The sequence below is a fragment of the Cupressus sempervirens genome, chromosome 5, assembly GCF_028749045.1.
Source record: "Cupressus sempervirens isolate cs-2001-9-10 chromosome 5, ASM2874904v1, whole genome shotgun sequence".
Classification (NCBI taxonomy): Eukaryota; Viridiplantae; Streptophyta; class Pinopsida; order Cupressales; family Cupressaceae; genus Cupressus; species Cupressus sempervirens.
In genome coordinates, this window is record NC_143122.1 from 280,851,441 (window position 1) to 280,874,642 (window position 23,202).

A 23,202-nucleotide genomic window follows, 5' to 3' on the forward strand; every position below is an offset into this window, starting at 1 on the left:
TTCTCCAGCACTTGATGGTCTTGCCTTAGTATTATAGCCTTCCCAAGAAAACCATACACATCTCTCCCTTTTGCCCATGGTTCCCCATAATTGTAGTGATGCTCCTCTATAAACAATTTGTCGTTGCTACGTGGTTGCTCTCTTCGAAAGTCTCCAACTATATGTCGTGCATATTTTGTGGGAGATGCCGACAAGTTATTGACCTGAGATGGTAAGAGGAATGAACTTAGTCTACCCGATCATAACGAGAAAATGCAAGAGGAGTGTTTCAACTTTTATTTTGCTACATAATATATCTGACCATATATGTGGAAAGATAATGGACGACAATCTTGGCATATACCGTCTTTACTGCTTCATAGGAACTGACAAACATAATCCATCGAGGAGAATAATATAAATGACAGTTACGAAGGCGACAATAAGATTGGAATAAATAAGACAACCGAAACTAGTCGAACTGAATCTGACAGAGATAACGAGAGGAGAGTTGATGCATGAAAATAGAAGAACGCTTGATGCTGCCACGAGAAATGTGAGTTGGAGATGACACTCGTCTATGCATTGGTGTAGGGCACCTAGGTGACATGATAGGTCATCTGACAAAATAGGAGGCTCATGATGGAAGACATGGGGTGATGATCCACCTCACTTAATATATTGCTTTATATTTGTTTGTAATAAGGATGATCCTTTTGTTTGGTCAAGGAACTTAAGTTGCCTTTATAAACCTAAGTTCACTTAGTCCTAAGGATCTTGCTTTTTGTTTATTTTAGCTAATAAAGTGACTCTTGGTGTGTTTTATGAGTCATTACATCCTATTAGTATCCTAAGAGTTGCAAATGTCAAGTAGTTAAGTCGTAGGAGGCAATAGTTGAAAAATTGCTTTTTGCAACAATTATTGCTAATGACTTTTTGACAACTTTTGCTAAAAAGTTGCAACTTGTCTTATAACTGTTCTAATTATCCAAAAATCAGTTGGAATGATGTATTTAGATTCTAACACCCTCAAGGAAGTCAGAGGTGTGATGTGGTGTACGTTCAAGCAGTATTGCATAAGAAATAAGCAGATTTTCTGAGCATTTATTGGTTGTACAAAACTGAATGGATTGGAAGATTGAATCCAGTTGCATGAATTGAAAGGTCTCTGAATTCTAGTTCTATTGCACTTGATTTCATCTTGGTAGGTTAAGTCTAAAGCAAGTTATAGTGGTTTTAGTAGAAGTGGGTCAGCAAACTCTGAAATTGAGGGTTTCAATGAAGATGTGGCCCTGACTTGCAATCCCACAGTTGGTTTTTCACAACCTTCTAGAATTTGTAAGGTTAGGGTATGTACTTTAAGATTCCTAAGTGGTAGATTTTTCTCAGGAGATCTAAGGGTCCTATGGATTGGGAGATTGAATCCAGTTGCATGAATTGAAACGTCTCTGAATTCTAGTTCTATTCCACTTGATTTCATCTTGGTAGGTCAAGTCTAAAGCAAGTTATAGTGGTTTTACTAGAAGTGGGTCAGCAAACTCTGAAATTGAGGGTTTCAATGAAGATGTGGCCCTGACTTGCAATCCCATGGTTGGTTTTTCACGACCTTCTGGAATTTGTAAGGTTAGGGTATGTACTTTAAGATTCCTAAGTGGTAGATTTTGCTCAGGAGATCTAAGGGTCCTATGAATGTGCCCTAGGCTGAATATTTGCATGTATTCAGTCAAGAAATTGAGGAATTTGAGGTCAGGGCTTGACATGGGTCCATAGAACTTGGTGAATGGTTGTTTCATGGTGGAATAAGTTAGGAAAGACCTTCTAAACCAATAAACCAGACCTAGGTACCCATCTTTGTTCATTACCAAGTGTTCCATGTTTGATTTGGCCAATTAGGCCTGTGAGGCTTGTGTAGGTTCAGGGGTGCTGGAGTAGGTTGGGAAGTTGCTATTTGGGGGATTAATGTAACTTCCAAAAGGGTATCTGAAACCCTAGTTTGTTAGCCATGTTCTATGGCAAAATATCAAGTTGTTGTCCTAAAACCAGTAAAAAGGTTACAAGGAGAATTAGGCCTCTTGAGAGCAATCTTGCATAGTGAAAGTTGGGAAAGCCAAACTTATGGTGAAAGTCTGATCCTTGAAGGTCCTTCAGAATGTTCCAATTGTTTGTTTGGTCCAAGGAGTAGATTGAAGACCATTTCCTAGTTTGTGCCCATTTGCCATTGTTGATCCCTAGAATCACTAAGTGGAAAATTTGTCTTGAAAGGTGGAAGATTGGACAGAAGTTTGTAACCATTTGATAGGTTATTGAAAGGAGTCATTATGGGCTCTAGAAGAGTTGATAAGGTGTTACCTTAAGTATATTGAAAGTTGTGGTCCCATTCACCTTTTGTTGTGAACACTCTGCATCAAGTGGTGTTAGAGTCACTAAAAATCTATCTGGGAAAATAAGATGGCAGAAGGAGATGACATTCCTTTGAGGATAACCAACATTAAGATGGCAAAGATAGTGAAAGAGCAAATAGTTGACAGTAGGGAAGTTAGGGAAGAGAATAGGACAATGGGAGAGAAATTGAGAAGTTGAAGGGGCAAGTACGGAAAGGACACTATAAGGAGTACGAGGAAGAAGAAGAAGAAGGAGATAACTTGCCTAACATGCCTAAGATTAGAGGATCATGGTAGCAGCCCTCTAGAGGGTAGGAAGGAAAGACAAAGGAGACTTACCCATGTTTGATGGGAAGTTGGAACCAGAAGCATGCATGGAATGATTGGAGGCACTTGAAAACTACTTTGATGCTGATTAGGTACCTACAAATCAGAGGGTGAGAATGGCAAAAGCTAAGTTGAAAGGTCCAGCCCTAGGTGGAATTTCCTCCAAATTGAAAGGATAGAAGAAGAGAAGTAGCCCATTACCACATGGAAGAGAATGATGGCAGAAATCATGAAGCAATTTTTCCCTGAGGATTATGAAGCGATGCTCCACAAGAGACTACATAATCTTAAGCAGAAGGACATGGATGTAAGAACCTAGTCAAGAAGAATTTCTTACTTTAACTCTTAGGTCTAAATTGTATGAAAATGAAAAGCAAAAATTTGCAAGGTACATTAATGGGCTTAGGTATAATATACAAGAAGAGCTAACCTTGGTGTCAGTGGAATCAGTCCATTAAGTGTTACTAACTTGCCCTTAGGATTGAGGAAAAGCAAAAGAGGAAAGGTGAACAAAATAATAGAGGAAGGGGGAACACTTTTAGGGGAAGAGGCGGATTCAATGGAAGAGGAAACTACCCAAGACACCAAGGAAAGGCTAGCTGCAGTCAAGGGACAGAAGGTGATAATAGCAGTAGAGGTTCCTTTAGGGGCAGAAGACCAAGTCCAAGAGGCAGATTTGGAGGAACAGGAACAAGTGTATTCACTGGAAGATGCTTCTCTTGCAATCAGGTTGGACATCAATTCTCTAGGCGTCTAGAGAAGATTGGTGCAACCAACTAAGGAGAAAGGAGAATTGAACTGATCGAAGATGAGGATTGTCAAAGTACTATTTCATTTCATACTAATGCATCTTCTTCAAACCATGCAGGCCCTGAAATTGGAGAAAGTTTGATGTTCAATAGATCACTCCTGATGTCACTCAACCAAGAACCTCCTCAAAGGAAGTCTATCTTCAAGACAGTTTGCAAGGTGAAAGGAAAGGTATGTAAGGTGATTGTTGATTCAGGTTCTATTGAAAATTTAGCCTCTATTGAAATGGTAAATAAACTAGGCTTAAAGAGAATCCCACATCCAAATCCCTATAAGGTTTCTTGGCTAAGTAAGGAGCAACAGACCTTAGTGAATGAGCAATGTTGTGTTGAGTTTCAGACTGGAGAATATAGGGATAAGTAATGTGTGAAATTGTAGATATGGATGCTTGTCATCTCCTTCTTGGCAGGCCTTGGCAATATGACACAAACGGCCAACATGAAGGGAAGACTAATCTGTATACCTTAACCAAAGATGGGGAAACTTACACCATGACAACATTGGTAGGAGAACCTAAGGATAGGAGTACACCTAGCACTATCATGTTAGTAGGTGAAAAGGAGTTCTTGAAAGGACTGAAAGAGGATAAGATGCCATGTTTTGCTGGTGTGATGAAACCTAAGGAAAACATGCCTAGGAAGGAGAAACAAACACAAGAAACCTTGAGGAGAGTTGGCCCAAGGGAAGTTGCAGATTTGTTGGATCAGTATAAAGGCATAGTTGCTGATGAAAGTACAGATACCTTACCACCTAAGAGGGAAATAAGCCATTGCATAGACCTTATTCCTAGGTCCACACTACCCAACAAGGCTGCCTACAAACTAACCCCTGAGCAGAATGCTAAAGTAGCAAGGCAAATCGAAGGACTATTAGAGAAAGGCTTCATAAGGAAGAGTATCAGACCTTGTGCTGTCCCAGCAGTACTCGCTCCTAAAAAGGAAGGTACATGGAGGTTGTATACTGATTCCAGGGCAATCAATAGGATAACTATCAGATACAGGTTCCCAATCCCTAGAATGGAGGATCTCATGGACTGTTTGGCAGACGCAAGATATTATTCCAAGATTGACTTGAAGAGTGGCTACCACCAAATCAGAATTAGAGAGGGGGATGAGTGGAAAACCACTTTCAAGACCAATGAGGGATTGTTTGAGTGGGTTGTGATGCCTTTTGGCCTATCCAATGCTCCAAGCACATTTAGGTGATTGATGAATGAAATCCTTAAGCCTTTCATAAATGTTTTCATTGTTGTTTATTTAGATGATATCTTGATTTTTAGCAAGGATAAGGATCAACATCTAACACATCTTGATATGGTCCTAAAGAGGCTACATAAGGAGCAGTTGAAGATCAATTTGGATAAATGTGTGTTTTTGCAGGAAGAGCTTGTGTTTCTTGGGTTTGTCATCTCCAAGGGCAACTTAAAGATGGATCCCTTTAAAGTTGAAGCCATATTGAATAGGCCTACTCCAAAATCTGCTGGTCAGGTAAAGAGTTTCCATGGCCTTGCTAGTTTTTATAGAAAATTTGTAAGGAATTTTAGTGGAATAAGTGCAGCTATGATTGATACTGTCAAAGGGGGAAGGAAATGTCAATTTAAGTAGACCAAAGATGCAGACCAATCATTTGAATATCTAAAGACAAGGGTGGCACAACAACCTATACTGGTTTTACCCGGTTTTAATAAGGTTTTCACTATAGAATGTGATGCTAGGAAGAGAGCAGTTGGTGGTGTCTTGAGTCAAGAGGGCACGCCTGTGGCCTTTTTCAGTGAAAAACTTAATGAGGCAAAACAAAAATACTCCACCTATGATCTAGAATTGTATGCAATGGTTCAGTCCCTTAGAAAATGGAGACATTATTTAGTACCTAAGGAATTTATTGTTTACATAGACAATCAAGCATTGAGGCTTCTGAATTGACAGGAAAAACTGAACCATAGACATATCAAATGCATGGAGTACTTGCAGTCATATACCTTCTCTATCAAGCCATTCAAGAAATCCAAATGGAGAGTGTTGGTATTTCTGCCTTAAAAGACATGTATCTTAATGATGAAGATTTTAATGAAGCTTATCAAGTTTGTTTGGAATTAGGAGATAGGTATCTTACTGATTTTGCAGATTATATCATTCAAGGAGACCTCTTATTCAAAGGGAGTCAATTATGTATACCTTAGTGCTCTATGAGGTAAAATATAATCAGGGAGAAGCATTGTGGAAACCTAGCTGGTCACTTTGGCCTTGACGAAACTTTGGAATTGGTAAGAAGGTTTTATTTCTGGCCTAGGATGCAAACAAATTTTAGGAAGTTTGTGAGACTTGCTTGTTCTGTCAGAGAGCCAAGGGAACAAGTTCTAATCAAGGCTTCTATATACCATTTCCTATACCTACAAAGCCTTAAGACTCAGTCAGCATGGACTTTGTTTTTGGTCTACTAAGGACCAAATCTGGTCATGACAGTGTATATGTGGTTGTGGACAGATTTTCCAAAATAGAACACTTCTTGCCTTGTAAACAACACATGATGCTTCAAGTATTGCAGGTCTCTTCTTCAAGGAAATTGTAAGACTCCATGGGCAACCTCTCACCATTGTTTCAGACGGACCCTAAGTTTGTGGGACATTTTTGGCGTACCCTGTGGAAAAGATTAGGCACTAATCTTGCTATGTCTTATGCCTATCATCCCCAATCAGAGGGGCAAACTGAGGTCATAAATTGGTCTTTAGGTAACCTTCTTAGATGCCTTACTAAAGACTATGGTGCTGTATGGGATACTATTCTACCTTAGGCAGAGTTCTGTTACAATGACTCCATAAATAGGAGTATAGGACTGGGTCCTTTTTAGATTGTGTATGGCTCTCATCCAAGGGGTGTGTTAGAGCTTTGAACAGTAGAGAACATTGGTCAAAGGAGTGCCCTTGCAGATGATTTTGCAAAAGTGATGAGGGATATCCACCAACAAGTCTGAGAAAAGGTTGCAACAGAGCTCTCAAAAGTACAAGCAGGCAACAGATGTAAAAAGGAGAGAAGTCCATTTTAGGGTTGGGGACATGGTCATGGTCCACCTTAAGAAAGAAAGGCTTCCTAAAGGGAAGTATACCAAACTGCACATGAAGAAGATTGGTACATTTCAAATCCTTAAGCAATGTGGTCCTAATGCATACAAGATTGCTTTACCTCCTGACACAGGTCTTTCACCTATATTTAATGTATCAGACATTTATGCTTGTAAACCTTCTACCTCTACTGACATTGGTGTTGCAGGGTCTATTGATTCTCCATCTGCAGATGTATTGCAAGATTTGCCAAAACAAGTTCCACCAAGCATTGAATGTATATTGGAAAAGAGGATCAGCAAGAAGACTAGGAGGCACACTTACCACGACTACTTAGTTAAATGGCAGGGCAAACCTTTGGAGGAAGCAACTTGGATGACTCCTAAGGATATTGAGAAGACTGGTATGAAGCTTTCAGACATTCCCACTCACGGGACTTGAGTCTCTTTTAGCCAGAGGAGTATGGTGCAAGGCACCTAGTTGACATGATAGGTCATCTGACAAAATAGGAGGAGGTTCATGATGGAAGACATGGGGTGATGATCCACCTCACTTAATATGTTGGTTTATGTTTGTTTGTAATAAGGATGATCCTTTTGTTTGGTCAAGGAACTTAAGGTGCTTATATAAACCTAAATTCACTTAGTCTTAAGGATCTTCCTTTTTGTTTATTTTAGCTAATAAAACGACTCTTGGTGTGTTTTATGAGTCATTACATCCTATTAGGATCCTAAGAGTTGCAAATGTCCACGTAGTTAAGTCCTAGGAGGCAATAGTTGAAAAATTGCTTTTTGCAACAATTATTGCCGACAACTTTTTGACAACTTTTGCTAAAATGTTGCAACTTGTCCAACTGTTCTAACCATCCAAAAATCAGTTGGAATGATGTATTTAGATCCCAGCAGCCTCAAGGAAGTTAGAGGTGTGATGTGGTGTACATTCAAGCAGTTTTGCATAAAGAATAAGCAGATTTTCTGAGCATTTATTAGTTGTACGGACCTGTACCGATTGGGAGATTGAATCCAGTTGCATGAATTGAAAGGTCTCTGAATCTGGTTCTATTGCGCTTGATTTCATCTTGGTAGGTTAAGTCTAAAGCAAGTTATAGTGGTTTTACTGTAAGTGGGTCGGCAAACTCTGAAATTTAGGGTTTCAATGAAGATGTGGCCCTAACCTGCAATTCCACAGTTGGTTTTTCATGGCCTTCTAGAATTTGTAAGGTTAGGGTATGTACTTTAAGATTCCTAAGTGGTAGATTTTGCTCAGGATATCTAAGGGTCCTATGAACGTGCCCTAGGCTGAATATTTGCATGTATTCAGTCAAGAAATTGAGGAATTTGAGGACAGGGCTTGAAATGGGGCCATAGAACTTGGTGAATGGTTGTTTCATGGTGGAATAAGTCAGGGAAGACATTCTAAACCAATAAATTGGACCTAGGTACTCATCTTTGTTCATTGCCAAGTGTTCCATGCTTGATTTGGCCAATTAGGCCTGTGAGGCTTGTGTAGGTTCAAGGGTGTTGGAGTAGGTTGGGAAGTTGGTATTTGGGGGATTAACGTAACTTCCAAAAGGGTATCTAAAACCCTAGTTTGTTAGCTAGGTTTTGTGGGAAAATATCAAGTTGCCGTCCTAAAACCAATAAAAAGGCTACAAGGAGAATTAGGTCTCATAAGAGCAATCTTGCATAGTGAAAGTTGGGAAAGCCAAACTTTGGTGAAAGTCTGATCCTTGAAGGTCCCTTGGAATGTTTCGATTGTTTGTTTGGTTCAAGGAGTAGATTGAAGACCATTTCCTAGTTTGTGCCCATTTCCTATTGTTGATTCCTAGAATCACTAAGTGGAAAAGTTGTCTTGAGAGGTGGAAGATTGGACAGAAGTTTGCAACCATTTGATAGGTTGTTGAAAGGAGTCATTGTGGGCTCTAGAAGAGTTGATAAGGTAGAGTTACCTTAAGTATATTGAAAGTTTTGGTCTTATTCACCTTTTGTTGTGAACACTCTGCATCATGCATGAGCATCTGCAATATCAATGCTGAAAAGATAATAATGAATAACCATCATAGGTATGGAGATAGCAAAGACTGAGCCATTCCTTTGACATTGCAGGCGAGGGTTATGACTTGACGGGTGCCCTGAATATCAAAATGAGGCCAATATGACACAACAAGAATGCTCTCTCATCTTTCAAATGATCAAGACGATGGAGACCAAGAATGCTCGCTATAACACAAAGAAGTAAAACTTTATTGACCTCCGCTAATCTAATAAACATCACTTGATTGCATGGAGACAAAGAATCCAGAGTTCACATTTGACGAGATAATGCAGAGACACATGATGCCACAGTTCGATCTTATTTTCCAGAACATATGACCTTATTCTCTTGATACACTTCCATATACAGAGGTCTGTTCATTTTCTATTGTCACAAAACCTCCATATGCACGTGTCGCCAATCTCTCTCCCTTGAGAAAATATGATCTCATACACTTATGCATAATCCACATGACACACAAGCATGAGCCACCTGACAATAAGAAGACGAATGATGAATATAATCTCATTCCCATTCAGATCGAGTAACACATAATATAATATAAACAATTATGAAAGAAAAAACCACCAATGAAGAATGATCCATAATCAATGATAGCAGCATGAGTTATCTGACAAACTTCAATTTCCATAACAAATAAGTAGCATTGAAGCGGCACTTACCAATAGATAATTAAATAAGCATAGCACAAATATGATTACTGAAATTTAGAACAGGACTTTAACATTCACTTGCTGAGCTGTTTCCAGATTTTGATTTCTGTAACTTCAATATGCTTCAGATTGAACTGAAAGTATTTATAAAACCCTGCTTCTGCCTTTTCCTCTGACATGCAACTTGTGATCAACATCACTCCTGAGATTGCTATTATCTAACCTGGTCTGATACCATGTTAAGTTTTATGCCCAGAAATTAGATAAACAGCATATGAAAAGTAAATAAAATGCATAGAAAACACAAGATTTATCCTGGTAAAACCCTTCTACTTGAAGGGAAAAACCCAGCCACACCAGCAAAAGATCTATTTTTATTTATGACAAACTGTTGTACAAGGCTTTTCACCTTATTGATTACCATAGACTGAGCAATCACATAAATAGATTGCATTTGACTCTTCATTTTACACATGAAGGTCTCTTCAAATTCTTAATGTAAGACCATTCAAATTTCCAGAATATTCAACACTTACACATTTCCATACGCATGCCTCTTCACATCACGTACGGCACATGTCTTTTAACTTAAATACAATCACAAATATCTCATTCAGCTGAAGGTGACCATAATGGTCATAACAAACATATTTCTATCTCATATAAGTAGAGATGTAGATCTCTTTCGCAGCTACAAACTTCAACAAGTTGTTTAAGAAATTGATTGCTCATTGCTTTGAGTATCTTAGAGATGTTGACCATGAAAGGAAAGTGAATTGAGTAAGTTTCGGAGATAGTATAATGTTTTTGGACACATTTATGTACTAAATGTCCACAAGCCTAGGCAGGTATTCTTGTAGTAGCACAAGGAAATAGTAGCATTAGCAGGAACTCCCTAATTCTTCTCTTTTAAAAAAAAAATCCCCAAATCAGAATTCTTTAGGCCATAGTTGTCTTGGGAACTTGCATTTCTTTTTTTTTCCATAATCTTGTTTGCGTTTGGTTCTTGCATTCTAGTTGGGAACAGTTTACAGTTTAGAAGGGGTGGTTGTTTTTCCATTATTTGTAGAAGGAACAACCTATCCAATCAACTTATTGTAATAAATAAATACGATTGACAGTGATTAATTAATTAAGAGAGTATCTTTACAAATTATGGATAAAAAAGAGGACAGGAATAGACAAATATTTATTATAAAAGAGAGAGAGACCTTATAAAAAAGAGAAAAGTAGTAGGTATACTTGTAGTTGTAATAGCTCAAGGAAATAGTTGAAAGATGGAATTACTGCACTCTTCCGATATTTTTTAACATTCCAAATTAAGTTCCTTTAAGGCAACGCTGTCTTGGATACTTTAGTAGTTTTGTTTCCTTACTCTTGTTTACATGTTTGGTTCTTGCTTTCTAGTCAAGAACAATTCACAATCAAATCTTACCACACAGTGACAGTTTTTCCCTTAATCGTATGATACCCAACCTGTTGAATTTGAGTTAATTTCTATAAAAATTAAGCTTCATGTTGGATAGCTAAGAGAACACTAATATTACTAATTATAAATAGAAAAGGGGATGGGAATAGAAAATTTAATTATGCCACTATAAACCTATAACCTGCAAATTCATGCCGAACCCCCAAATGAGAGTGAAGAAATATGTTGACAAATGAGGCAAATCTGGTCAAAGAAGAGCAATGAATAGGGAAATTTTTAATGACAATGGTGCCCTGAATAATGAATAGGGAAATTTTTAATGACAATTGTGCCCCGAATCAAAATGAAAGACATGTTTATATGATAAACACTATTGAGTTTTAGTAGAATGGAAAATTAATATATGTTATTTGGACTTTGGAGGGACCATACCAAAAGTCTTCCACGCTACAAAATAAAATTAAGATTATAGATAAGGTTGAAGAATTCAGTGGCATTGAAACAATAACCACAACAGTTATTGAATTTGAAGCTTTGTAACCTTTGTAGATATTCTTATATTCTTTAGATTCAAATTTGCTTCTTAAAAAAATCATGATGTCATTTTCAAATGTCAAAGCTGCCAATCTGAAAAAGAGAGCATTTAGTTTGTGTTTAGTCCAGATAGCATCTGTGAATGATTTAAGACTTTTGAAATGCAATGGTGATTGAATGCTTGATTTTTCTGGTGCTTCTGTACTTGCAGACTACATATGAAAATTTCAGGTACCGGTCTGAGAATAGAGTTAATCCTTATGATCAAGGACCAAGCAAGAATTTTAGGGAAGTTTTCTGCACAAGGATTAGACCATCAAGGAACAATTTCCGGGCCAGGGTAGAACAAGATGTGCCAAGACAGACTGCGTATGTTCCTCCAAATACAGAAAGTCAAGATGATACTGGAAATTTGCGGGTGAAAATTGGTTCTGACGTAGAAGCAGGTGAATCATCAACTGGAGTACATAGTCTGGAAGGGGAAAGCAATGAAGAATTGCAGAGTCAACATAGCAATAATCATGATGTTAGTTCAGACATGAAAGATGGCTATGAGGACGCATTTGCACGTGCTATAGGCCGGCCTATTCCCTCAGAGAACATTGACGCAAGAACTGGAGCTTATCCGAGGCGGTCTAGTTGGGGTCGAAGAAATGAGAATTTTGAAATCTCACCTGAGATACTTTCTCTGGGTTCAGGAATTACAGAGAGTGCTCGATTCAGTGGGCACATCACACCACCAGGAAACAGGTGAAAGTCAAATGCTCATGTTTCAGATCACTTTTCTACTTCAAATAATTCTTGTGAGGATGATCCAGATGCCAGATTCAATCTCTGAAGTTATTCTTTTGAACATTATTGTAGCAGCTAAAGCAACAGTTTCTCTTAATGAACTTGTATAGGGTTTGGCCCCTTCTTATTGGGTCCTTTGCGTCAAAGCTATTTCTGGATTCTTTAAATATTTTTATTTGGTAACAGTTTACCATTACATCTCTGTTATACTATTGGAACTTGTAATTTAGAGTGGCTTTGACCTGCTTTGGTCATCGCATCCTGATCGACTATTGAAACTTGTACCTTTGAGTCACATTGACTTATGTCAGTCATTTGTGGACATCTACAGAATTCCTTTGTTTTCATATTTACCTTTGTATAAATATAAAAATCCATTTTTTTTGCAATTCAAAAGTTCCAGTTGGACATAGCGAACATTTTGCTGAAGCTTTGGAACTGTGTGAAATGATGCTCAATAATTATTTTACGGGTACATCTAGCTTCTTTTATGGTGCATCAACATAAAAGTCAAACCAAAGTTTACTTGCAAGGGAATATTCATGCCCAAAATCTAAAACATTTTGGAAGTTTTCAGTGCGGATTCCAAGCTATCATTTATATATAGTAAGTCACCGATTTGGGAGAACAATTTTCTAGTGACCAAAATTTGAGGACTCTGTTTTGGGTCACATGGATGGTAAAAACTGCAGAAGCAGGATATATAAATTTTCTTTGTTGTGGGGGATGTCTGGCAGTTCCTCTTTTAAATACAATACTATCGGTGTTCCAATTTGTTCCAATTTGAATATTCAGAATTGGCTATTTACAAATGGACTTTGTTTTCTTCATTATTATATGTATAAATGCCAGCTTTACTATGTTAGTGTTTTAATTTGTTCCTTTCAGGACATCTCAATTCTCAAGTGTGTGGAACTAAATTATCTCTTCAAATTTGCAGAGGATGCTCTCTGATATAATCTACTCCTAAAATCTGAACAATAAACAGATTTTCTACTTACGCAAATTGTACAATTTCATCATCTGGGGCTTTTCCATGAATTTGTACTAACCGAGTGCAAATGAGATCTATTTTTTTAATCATGGAAATTGGAGCACAAGATTGAATTTTTTGTATCTTACCACGAGAGTTTTCTGTTATACAATTGAATAACAATATAAACTGGAAACATATACGATTCACTGGTGAAAACAAAGGCAAACAAGTTTGTAGTATCAATAGAATTGATTAAACATAAACCAATTTCTAGAACAATAGGAAATGTTATTTTGTGATTGAAAATAGCAACTCTTCAAAAGCTGCAAAAGCTACATTTAAATGAAGAGATAATAGGTGCTACACAAGTTGATCACAGATTTATTGTCCATTTTACAACTTAATTTCAACTTCAAATCTGTCACTATATCATCTTCCATTTCACTCTAGATCTATCAACCTTCAGAAACCTGATTCATCTTTGTTTGATGTTACTTATCCATGTCAATATGAAAACTTTGATTGGAGACAAACAAGGCCAATGCTGACAACCTGACAAGACTATAACTTGGTTGATATCGTAGATGAAAAACATGTTCTCCGCAATTTCTCACCTCAGGAGAAAACTTGACAAATACTCGGTGAAAACTTGGGAACTTCTTGGGAAAAAACGTGGCAACATATGAAATTGCTTAAATTTAATTAGAAATGCATTTTTTATTGAAAATTAAATGAGGAGATGCATTCAATGAGTTAGTAAAAGAGTGAAAAAAAGGAACAACATGAGTAGAGATACATATAAATGCAAGTTGGATGCAAAATGGCATCCTTGTGGAGTGGTGCTGGCTCGAACCATGATAGTATGAAGCGAAACTAAAATAGCAAATTCTCTTTGTAAAAGTAAAAGTAAATTTAATATCAAAATAGTTTGCATATTCCTCTTCCTAGTTCTAGTAAAAACCAAGGGAGTTGTAGAAGATCTAGTCCCAAGAGTACAATGTGGTTATGCCTCCTTGTTCGACATGGCTAGTTGTGGCTCGATCTCCATCCTAGAAAAAATGATGTTAAATCTTGTTCTTTAGACTCTAAAGCAATTTGAAGTACTTAGGAAATGCATTTTTTCATTTGTACAATCCTAGATGCCAAAAAATGGAGATAAAACAATGTTCCACCACCCATTATGAACATGGGGAACTTAGGAATGTGGGTATAAAAATATCAACTTATATTAATGCAATTTCCCCATTAATTTTATCTTTTGTTTCGTAATTTAAGTGCGGGTGTTTGGGGGCGACAACCCCTAGTGGGTCAAGGGACAACACTTCATTTTTCAAGCATTTGTTTGCCAAAATTCATGTGTTTGGACTCTCTTGGAAATCCACTTCATTTTTTCTTCAAATACACTCCGAACTGACTTAAATGCTTGCAAATGATCTTGCAATAAATTCAAGTGTTCTTTTATTTTGATTTGGACAACAAAATAGAAATCACAAAATGCAAATAGAACTTTTTCTTAGAAGTCAAATTGTGTTACACTATTGCAGCCAAGAAGTATTCAGGACTCCAATTTCTTGAGAAGAAAAAGTTGCACTTGTGAGCTACAACTTCTTGTGAGAAAACAACTTGCCGTCTAGAAGTTTGCAACTATCACATCTATGGTTGATATGACGAGACTCACATGGTTTCTTTACTACAAACTTGCTTATTAAAGTTCCAAATAGGGGTGCTGATACACTTCAAATTTTGATGTGTATACTATCTCATTTGACATGAAACATGCATAATGAAGGATTTTTAAAATTGTACATCCCCTATGGGTTTTTCCTCTTTCTCATCAATGGAAGTCAAATCGGTTTTCATAGATTGAAACCTAAACTTGAGCTTGTGGGGATTTGCTCACTTGGAAGTAATTAGTCATCATTTAATAGCATCTAATCATCTATCTTTGTTTTGTTTAACACATTCAGTTGAATCATGTATCTAATGGATGCTAAATTTATATTTGTGAATCATGGAACAACTTAAATATTTTTATTCATCGATGTTTTGTTGAGGCATATATCCAATTTATTAATAATTGAAGTGGCCTAATGCATATTCTAGTGAACTAGATACTGGTTTCAATTTTTTAAAGTTTTGTAACTTCTTGAGTTTACTCACATGTTGAATGAAACGTATCAAATTGGCTACCTCAAAAAGTCAAGCGAGTAGTAATGTTTCACAAGTAAAAATGTACTTTAACTAGGAAAACATGTGTAATAGGAACTACTTCAATGCATATTAGATGCTTAATATGTTAGCGTAATTGGAATAATTACCTAATTAATTATCTAATCGGGTCCTTAATTACTTCGTACTCTTAATTAGATTATCTATATGTAACACATCTTGTCTCTTTCATTACGATGTGGGAACTTGTCATGCTTTCTTTTAATCCTCTCTCAGGGTTTACATTTAGGGTTTTATCATTATGCTTATATAAGCATTGATTGTATATCTCATCATTAAATTCTTATCTAGATTAATCTCTCTCACAGTTGTATAATACCAATCATGGCTTTTCCTCTTCAGATGTGATGGGTGTTTTTGTTGCATGTGATTGAAGGGGATTATGAGGTTAGCTATCAACTCCAATATGACTTCTGAGCTTTGTATCAATTCCATCATGGCATCAAAACTCTAGATCCTCAAATTCCTATTCAAACATTGAGAGATCTAGAGTTAAGGTTTTGTAGCACTTTGGGCTCAAATGTACATTTCCATTATGTTCAAAGCATCCCAAAACTTATAGGATGGTTGGTGTTTCTTAAATCTAAGCTTTTGAAAATTTGGGGTTTTTTTGGAGATGAGAATCAAGGCATGATCTAGGGGTAAGTAGAATATTGCATCATGGAGGAAAACAAACCACACCATTGTGCTTGCAGTGAACAAAAAATCCCACAATCACTTGATTAAATACAAAGTAGGTTTGTGCAAGTTGAGACATTTTTTAAGGGGGTTTGACTTGGATTCACAAAAATTCATGCAAATGTATGACCTTCAACACTCAACACAAACAATAAACTCATTGCTCCTCCCCCCACCCTGCCTGAGAAAAACAAAACAAAACTTGTAGTCAATTTTATTTCCAATTATGTCAACTTAAAAAAAGAGAGTACACTTTTTCTACATAGGGTATAGGGGTTGTATGACTACGTGCATGGCAATTTCTTAGTGATGTTAATGAGTCCTTTTGCATGCACCATCCTTTAGCAAAATTTTACCCAAAAAATTCTATCTCTTCCATAATTCCTGTTGTATATTTCATTTAGACAATGCATGTATTGGTATTTTTTTAAGTAGGAGAGGCTTTTTCTTGGCAATAGGGAAATATTCCTTTACTATTTTGTTGAACTCAAAAAGACATCAACAAAATGGATAACAAGTGTAGAGTTATAAATTGCATAACCCTTTGCACTTTTATCTACGCTTTTGTAAGCACATCGATGTCCACTCCCCTAACATTTTAGTAGGTCTATTTCAGTCCTTGCATTAACCTTTGCGCTCTCAGGATCTCAAAGGTACTTTTCAACAACTATTGTTAGCGTTGCTCTTGCATGAATCATGCTTCTCTCTTGTCTCCAATCGCTTTTTAGCATGATTTTTTTGGACAATTACAAATCACATGAAAGTTTGTGCACCACACACATGTCTTGCAATATCTCAATGTTCAAATGCCAATTTTGAGCATTTTGACACTTGTCATTTATCTTGGTTGATGGAAATAACCTAGGATTTTTAGAATGTCTCAAAAGCCTCTTTTCCCCTTTTCCTCTCTTTTAAATTCATTTTTTTCACTTCAACCAAGCTCTCTTGGTTCTTGCACACAGAGTATAACACTTTACCTTCACAACTTTTCTCTTTCTCTCTCTTACTTGTGTTTACTACAAGAGTCTGAAACTATCACAACAATCTATGTATCTCTCTCTCTTGGCTCTCAAGCCTGTTCAATAATATCTTCTTATCTTTCTTGCATCTGTGAGCATCTTGGGATTTATTGCAATCCATTTACCTATCAAATCACTCATATATTTATCTATCAATTTGGTTGATGTAGACGTGGAATCACCAAAACATGGACTTGACTAAGGCAAGTTTTGAAACAACCTCAAACATTTTACCTCTCTTATGTGTATATAAGTTTATTGGAAGCATTCAAAAGAATGAGGATTTTCTTATGTTCTATGTAGTTTTGTGTATTCATTTACGTTATTTAATACCTTTTATTATATTTTGGACTTTCAGATTTCACAAGTTATGTGTATACCATCATTAATTTTTCTCTAGATTTTGAGCATTCTAGATGTTGAGATTTGTACAAGACTACAACATGTCGCACATATGTCTAAGCACCGTGCTAGTGTCCTTGGTTGAGATACTTAAATTTGGACTCTAGACTCTTTGTTATTTGGTCTTACCTTTTTCATAACTAGAGTTTTGATTGTATTTATCTATTATTAGATATTTTGACTAATTTAACTAGTTGGTGGTATTTGAATGTGTGTTATGAAATCGACTATTAAGGAAAGATAGTTCCCTTTCTATAGAGCTGGCTTTACTCTACATTTTGGTGAACTCAACATGAACATTACTGCATTACTTTTATAACATTATTTATCACTTGAGTCTTCCTTACTAATGGAAATGACAATAAAATATCTCCTCTCTAATCATTTTTTTTGGGGTGGTACCCCAATACGTCGACTTTCAATTGACTTGATTATGCATTGTTTCTTTGATTTGGCTTATTCTTTTCAAAATGCATTGGTCATCTTATTTTATTTGTTCAACTTCTAGTTTTATTCAAAGTACCAACAATGCTTCATTTCAAGCATGTGATGATGACTTGGCTCTGTCTATGTCCCTGTATGCCTTCAGTTTTTTTTGTAAAATTCCTTCAATTAGAAAATGCATTTTGCTGCATGAAGATGAGGTCATTGATACTTTTATCAATGTTACCATACAATCTCTTTATTCCAATGCACTCTTCCCTTGAGATGAAACATTTATGCATGATAAATCTTCTATCACACATGATCCCTCAAATGTCAATGTTGGTCAAGATCCTTCAACCATTTCTTGTAAAAGTTTCAAGGATACCACAAAAGTCACTTTTGTGACTATAGCTAGCCCTTCTCTAGAGAGATCTTTCTAATCATGGCATCCTTTTAAAAAAAGACTCACTAGTTCTTTTTATGAGATACGAAAAAAATCTAGTCCTTTTATAAAATGACAAACGATACTTACAATACTCATAACTAAGAAAAACCATACCACCTACTGAACCAAATCTTCCTTAAGCACATAAATCTCCATCCAACAACCAAGTGACTACAATCTTATTGATCAACTTCATGTTACTCAACTAAGATTTCACTATAGGATTTTCTTTAAACTACTCTACTTTACCAAGGTATGCTTAAGCTCTTCAACAGATACCACTAGATTCTTCTACTAGGTTTATATATGCAAATTCACTGATAGTTCATAGTCAAGTAGATTCCTCGAATATCACCTTCTATTTGTATGAACTCTTACCTTTAGAAGTAAGGAATGCAATATACCCACTTATGCTCGTCTGTATGCCAATGGCTTGGCATTATTTAGACTATCGCTGACACAAGTTCAACTCTTAATGTTTGTAATCTAGACCTATTGCCCAAAATGAAGGTCGATCCAAATTCTCTTGTTGATTCGTTATTTATTTGTGCGTTTGATAATACGAGTAAGATAGCCTTAAGCATTGTTATTTTTCCTTTAAAATTTGGACGACTTATTATTCCAACCTTGGTGTATGTTATATCAGGGCCTTTACCATGTAATCTTCTCCTAGGTAGACATCGGATTGAAATATTCAACCCCTCCTCCTTTATCTGATGTCTCCATGCCTTACTTCTTGTGAGTAGCCAAAATTTTCTCCAAAAGTGAAATGATTCCTTCCTACTCATTCTTTATCTGAACAAGAGGAAATTTTGTGATGGCTTCTCAAAGCCCGCTTGATTTTTCTTCCTCCTACATATAAGACGTTTCATTAGCATACTAAAATATAACTTCCTTTCTGTGCTTATCACCAAGTGCTAGCTCATTGTCCTAGAGAATGTAAGGCCTTTTTGGATTAATTACAACTTTTTGAGATAGGTGTCATCAACATTTTATCTATTGATGCACCATTTTCTTCTTTGTTGCATGACAAGTGATATCGAGTCTTGTATATATTCTGTCCTTTCTGCATGCTTAGTATTCTCATAAGATTCTTACATCTCCCCAACTATAATCTTATTTGCCTTTGTGCTGGCTAGTTCACTATCTTATCTTGTCTAACTTTGTTGGGACCGATTCACTATCTCACCTCATCTACCTTTGTAGGACTAATCCAGTATCTTATTAGGGGACAATCCACACATGAAAATATTTTTCCCTTTTGTACGACTATTTAACATAATGCAAATTGCTACCTATACCAATGCTATACAATTCTCTCACCCTACCATACAAGTATCTAGCATAAAACAATTTACTACTTGTATCAATATATGATCTAAAGCCACCCTATCATACAACTACCAAGCATAACATAATTTCCTACTCATATGGGTGAAATCTAAAATCACCCTATCGTATGGCTATCTAGAATAATACAACTTCGTAGCCATACCAACATAATCTTGATGATCCATATTTGATTGCCTTTGTTTAATAAGTTTTGTAAAAAAATAAATATTTACATGAACCCTAGCAACAAAGCAAGCTAGTGTCTATGCCATGTAATGTCTCTTCAATATTGGTTTATTCCTTGTCTTTTGGTTGCATTCTTTCTTAAGCAATCAATCTAACATTCTTCTATCCTTTTTAGAATTCTTCCATGTGTTGTTTCCTGTATTTTGGGGATGATACACAATACTAAGACAACCATTTACATCAAGGTTGTTGAGATTATGGGTGTTGCACACATTGCATAATATTTTTATATTGTATTATTTTATAAATATTATGTAGTGTTGCACCTAAATGGACGTGCAACATCTAAAGATTCCCATGGGATATACTTGATAAGTTCTATTATAACATTTTGATAATATTTCATGTAATTATTTAATATTGAGAAAAAAGAATTAAATTTTTAATATTAAATGTGAGGTCAATGGGTTAGGTAGCACATGGTTTTAGCACATGGTTTATGTAATACCACTTGGTGGTTTTGTGGGACTTGCTACTATATAAACAACCACAAGGGTAGTTTTTGGGGTGAGAAAGTGAGAAGAGAAGAAGACAAAAACGAAGGCTTAACAGGTTAGCCAAGGGAGCATTTGTGAAGGTTGGAAGCATGACATGAGATGTGTGGATTCATGCTTGTTCACATAGGTTGCTCGGTTGTGGCTATGTCATTGAAGGCTTGCATGGTTGTATTGCAATGATATTTTTTGTTGAATAATACATGGTGATAGATGCTTTTGGAGGCTAGGTTTTTTCCCTTAATGAGGGTTTCCTAGGGTATATCTTGTGTCACATTTTTGTGGGTATGTTGTCTATTCTCTTGCATGTGGATTTTAATTCCATATTTATTTCAGATCTATTATGGGTTATGTGGAAACGATTATATTCTTTGTTGTAAGTTTCCTTACAAAGGTCTCTTTCACTTTATTAAATAAAGAATTCTTTTTTCTTTTTTTTGTTATTTTAATTTGTGCTATCATGTTCTAATCTTGTGGCTTTGTTAACCTTGTTGTCTTGTGCAATATTTTCCATCTAAACCGTCAGTTTTGTAGGTCTTTAGCCTCAAGTCATGCTTTCTTGATTCAAAGTGTTATCTACTTATTGTATAATACTCTTTTGGCCCCATAATATTTGTTTTTAATAGATTTCTTTTAGTGTACATATTCATTTCATTCATAATCTGACTAAATTGGGGCAAACATGTAGAGTTTAAAATTGCATCCCCTTTTGCAATTTACCTGCACTTTCATAATCACTTTGGTGTCCATTCCCTTAACATTTGAGTAGGTCTATTTTAGCCCTTGCATCAACGTTTTCCCTCTTAGAATTCTCAAGAATACATTTTAGTAGTTATCTTTCAAAATTTATTTTCCATGAGTCATGTGTCTCTATTGTCTCATGTCATTTTTGGCATGATTTGTCTAGATACTAGAACATTGTGTGGATGTCTCTGTCCATACACACATCTTGTGATATCATAATGTTCAAATATTAATTTTGAGTCTTTCAACAGTTGTAACCTAGCTTGTTTGTAATCTTCTAGAATGGCTTGGAAGCCTCTTTTCCCATCCTCTTCTTACTTTTAAATTTATGTTTTCACTTCATTCAAGTTCTCTCGGTTCTTACTAACAAAATATCTAGCCCTCTTAGATTTCATACTCTCTCTCTCTCTCTCTCTCTCTCTCTCTCTATCTATATATATATATATATATATATATATATATATATATATATATATATATATATATAAGTTACAAGAACGCATTTTTCTCTACAACACTCAAACTTCCACAACAGTGTATGCATCTCTCTCTTGGCTTTCTAAATCCTATCTAGTAATATCTTCCTATCTCTCTTGTGTCTTCAACCATCTTGTAATTTATCACAATCCACTTATGTATTAAATCAATAATATATCTTTTGATCTATGTATCTTGCTAGCTATTGTGAAGGTGGAGACACTAAAACATGGACTTAAATGAGGCTAATCTTCGAATAAATTCAAACATTTTCCCTGTCTTATGTGTGTGAAAGTATATTGGAAGCATTCAAATGTACGATGTTTTTTTGTGTCTTATTTGTTTCATTTTTTATTCATGTTATTTAATATCTTTTATTATATTTATGATTTTTGTCTTTTGCAAGTTAGTTGAAGAACGCGATTGAGTTTTCTCCACATTCCAAGTATTCTTTGTCAAGGTCTATGTTGAGATAATGGGTGTTGCACACATTGCATAATATTGCTTAAATTTTATTATTTTATTTTATTTTATTATGTAATGTTGTATCTAGGAGCACCTAGATGGATGTGCAACATGTAAAGATTCCCGTGGAATATTTTTGATGAGTTGTATTGTAACATTGTGATAATATTTCATGTAATTATTTAATATTGGGAAAAAAAATTAAATGCCTAATATTAAATGTAGGGTTAATGGGTTAGGCAACACATATATTTTAGCACATGGTTATGTGATACCACTTGGTGGTTTTGTGGGACATGCTACTATATAAGTAGCCACAGGGGTAGTTGTTGGTGTGACAAGGAGAAGACAAAAAGCAAGAGTCGAGTGGGACAAGGCTTGACAGGTTAGCCAAGGGAGCATTTGTGAAGATTGGAAGCATGACATGGGATGTGTGGATTCATGCTTGTTCACATGGATTGCTCGATCGTGGCTATGACTTTGAAGGCTTCCATGGTTGTATTGCAATGGTATTTTTGCTGAATAATGCATGGTGGTGGACACTTTTGGAGGCTGGGTTTTTCCCTCAATGAGGGTTTCCCAAGGTATATCTTGTGTCACATTTTGTGGGTATGTTGTCTATTCTCTTGCATGTGGATTTTAATTGCATATTTATTTCAGATCTATTATGGGTTATGTAAAAAAGGTTATATTTTTGTTGCCAAGTTTCCTTACAGTCTATACAATACTTTAGCACATCACACAAACACTCTCTTACCACACTAGTTCCCTCAACTGAGATATTCAAATTTGGATCAAAGATTGTATCATTTGGTCTTCACATTTTCATAAATAGAATGCTCATTTTCTTTATCTACAACTAGATATCTTCATTAGTTATCTAGTTGGAAGCATTTGATATGTATTGTGAAATTGATTCTTAAAGGAAATAGTTTCATTTTTGTAGGTTCAAATCATACTTTGTGCATACAATGTTGAAATTAGGCTAAAGAGATATTGATATGAAGTTGGTTAGAGGCTTGATCTATGAATGCTTCTATCCTACATGCATCTGAAGGAAAATATAGTTCTTTTTACTTAGAGGGCTATAAATTCTATGTTTGGAATTTATTTTGTGTGATTATCGTGCAAACAAAAAGTTGGTTCAATCTTCCACACAAAGCTTATTACTGATATTTTGAAATATTAATCAAATATCTATTGTTTTCATTAGTTATTAGATCCTTCTTTTTGGGCTTCTTTCTTGGAAAA

At 35.8% G+C, this 23,202-nt stretch overlaps 1 protein-coding gene across 5 annotated transcripts in view; it reads left to right on the forward strand.

Annotated features, from left to right (window-relative positions):
* Window positions 1-12,414, forward strand: part of LOC149555672 (protein S-acyltransferase 8-like) — a 71,766-nt gene extending 59,352 nt beyond the window's left edge. For all 5 annotated transcript variants that reach the window (XM_089829797.1, XM_089829800.1, XM_089829798.1 and 2 more), the window contains one exon: window positions 11,438-12,414. In XM_089829797.1, coding sequence (XP_089685923.1) covers window positions 11,438-11,980 — 543 coding nt within the window. In that variant the 3' untranslated portion in view covers window positions 11,981-12,414. The remainder of the gene's footprint in view (window positions 1-11,437) is intronic.
* The last annotated feature ends 10,788 nt before the right edge of the window (window positions 12,415-23,202 follow it).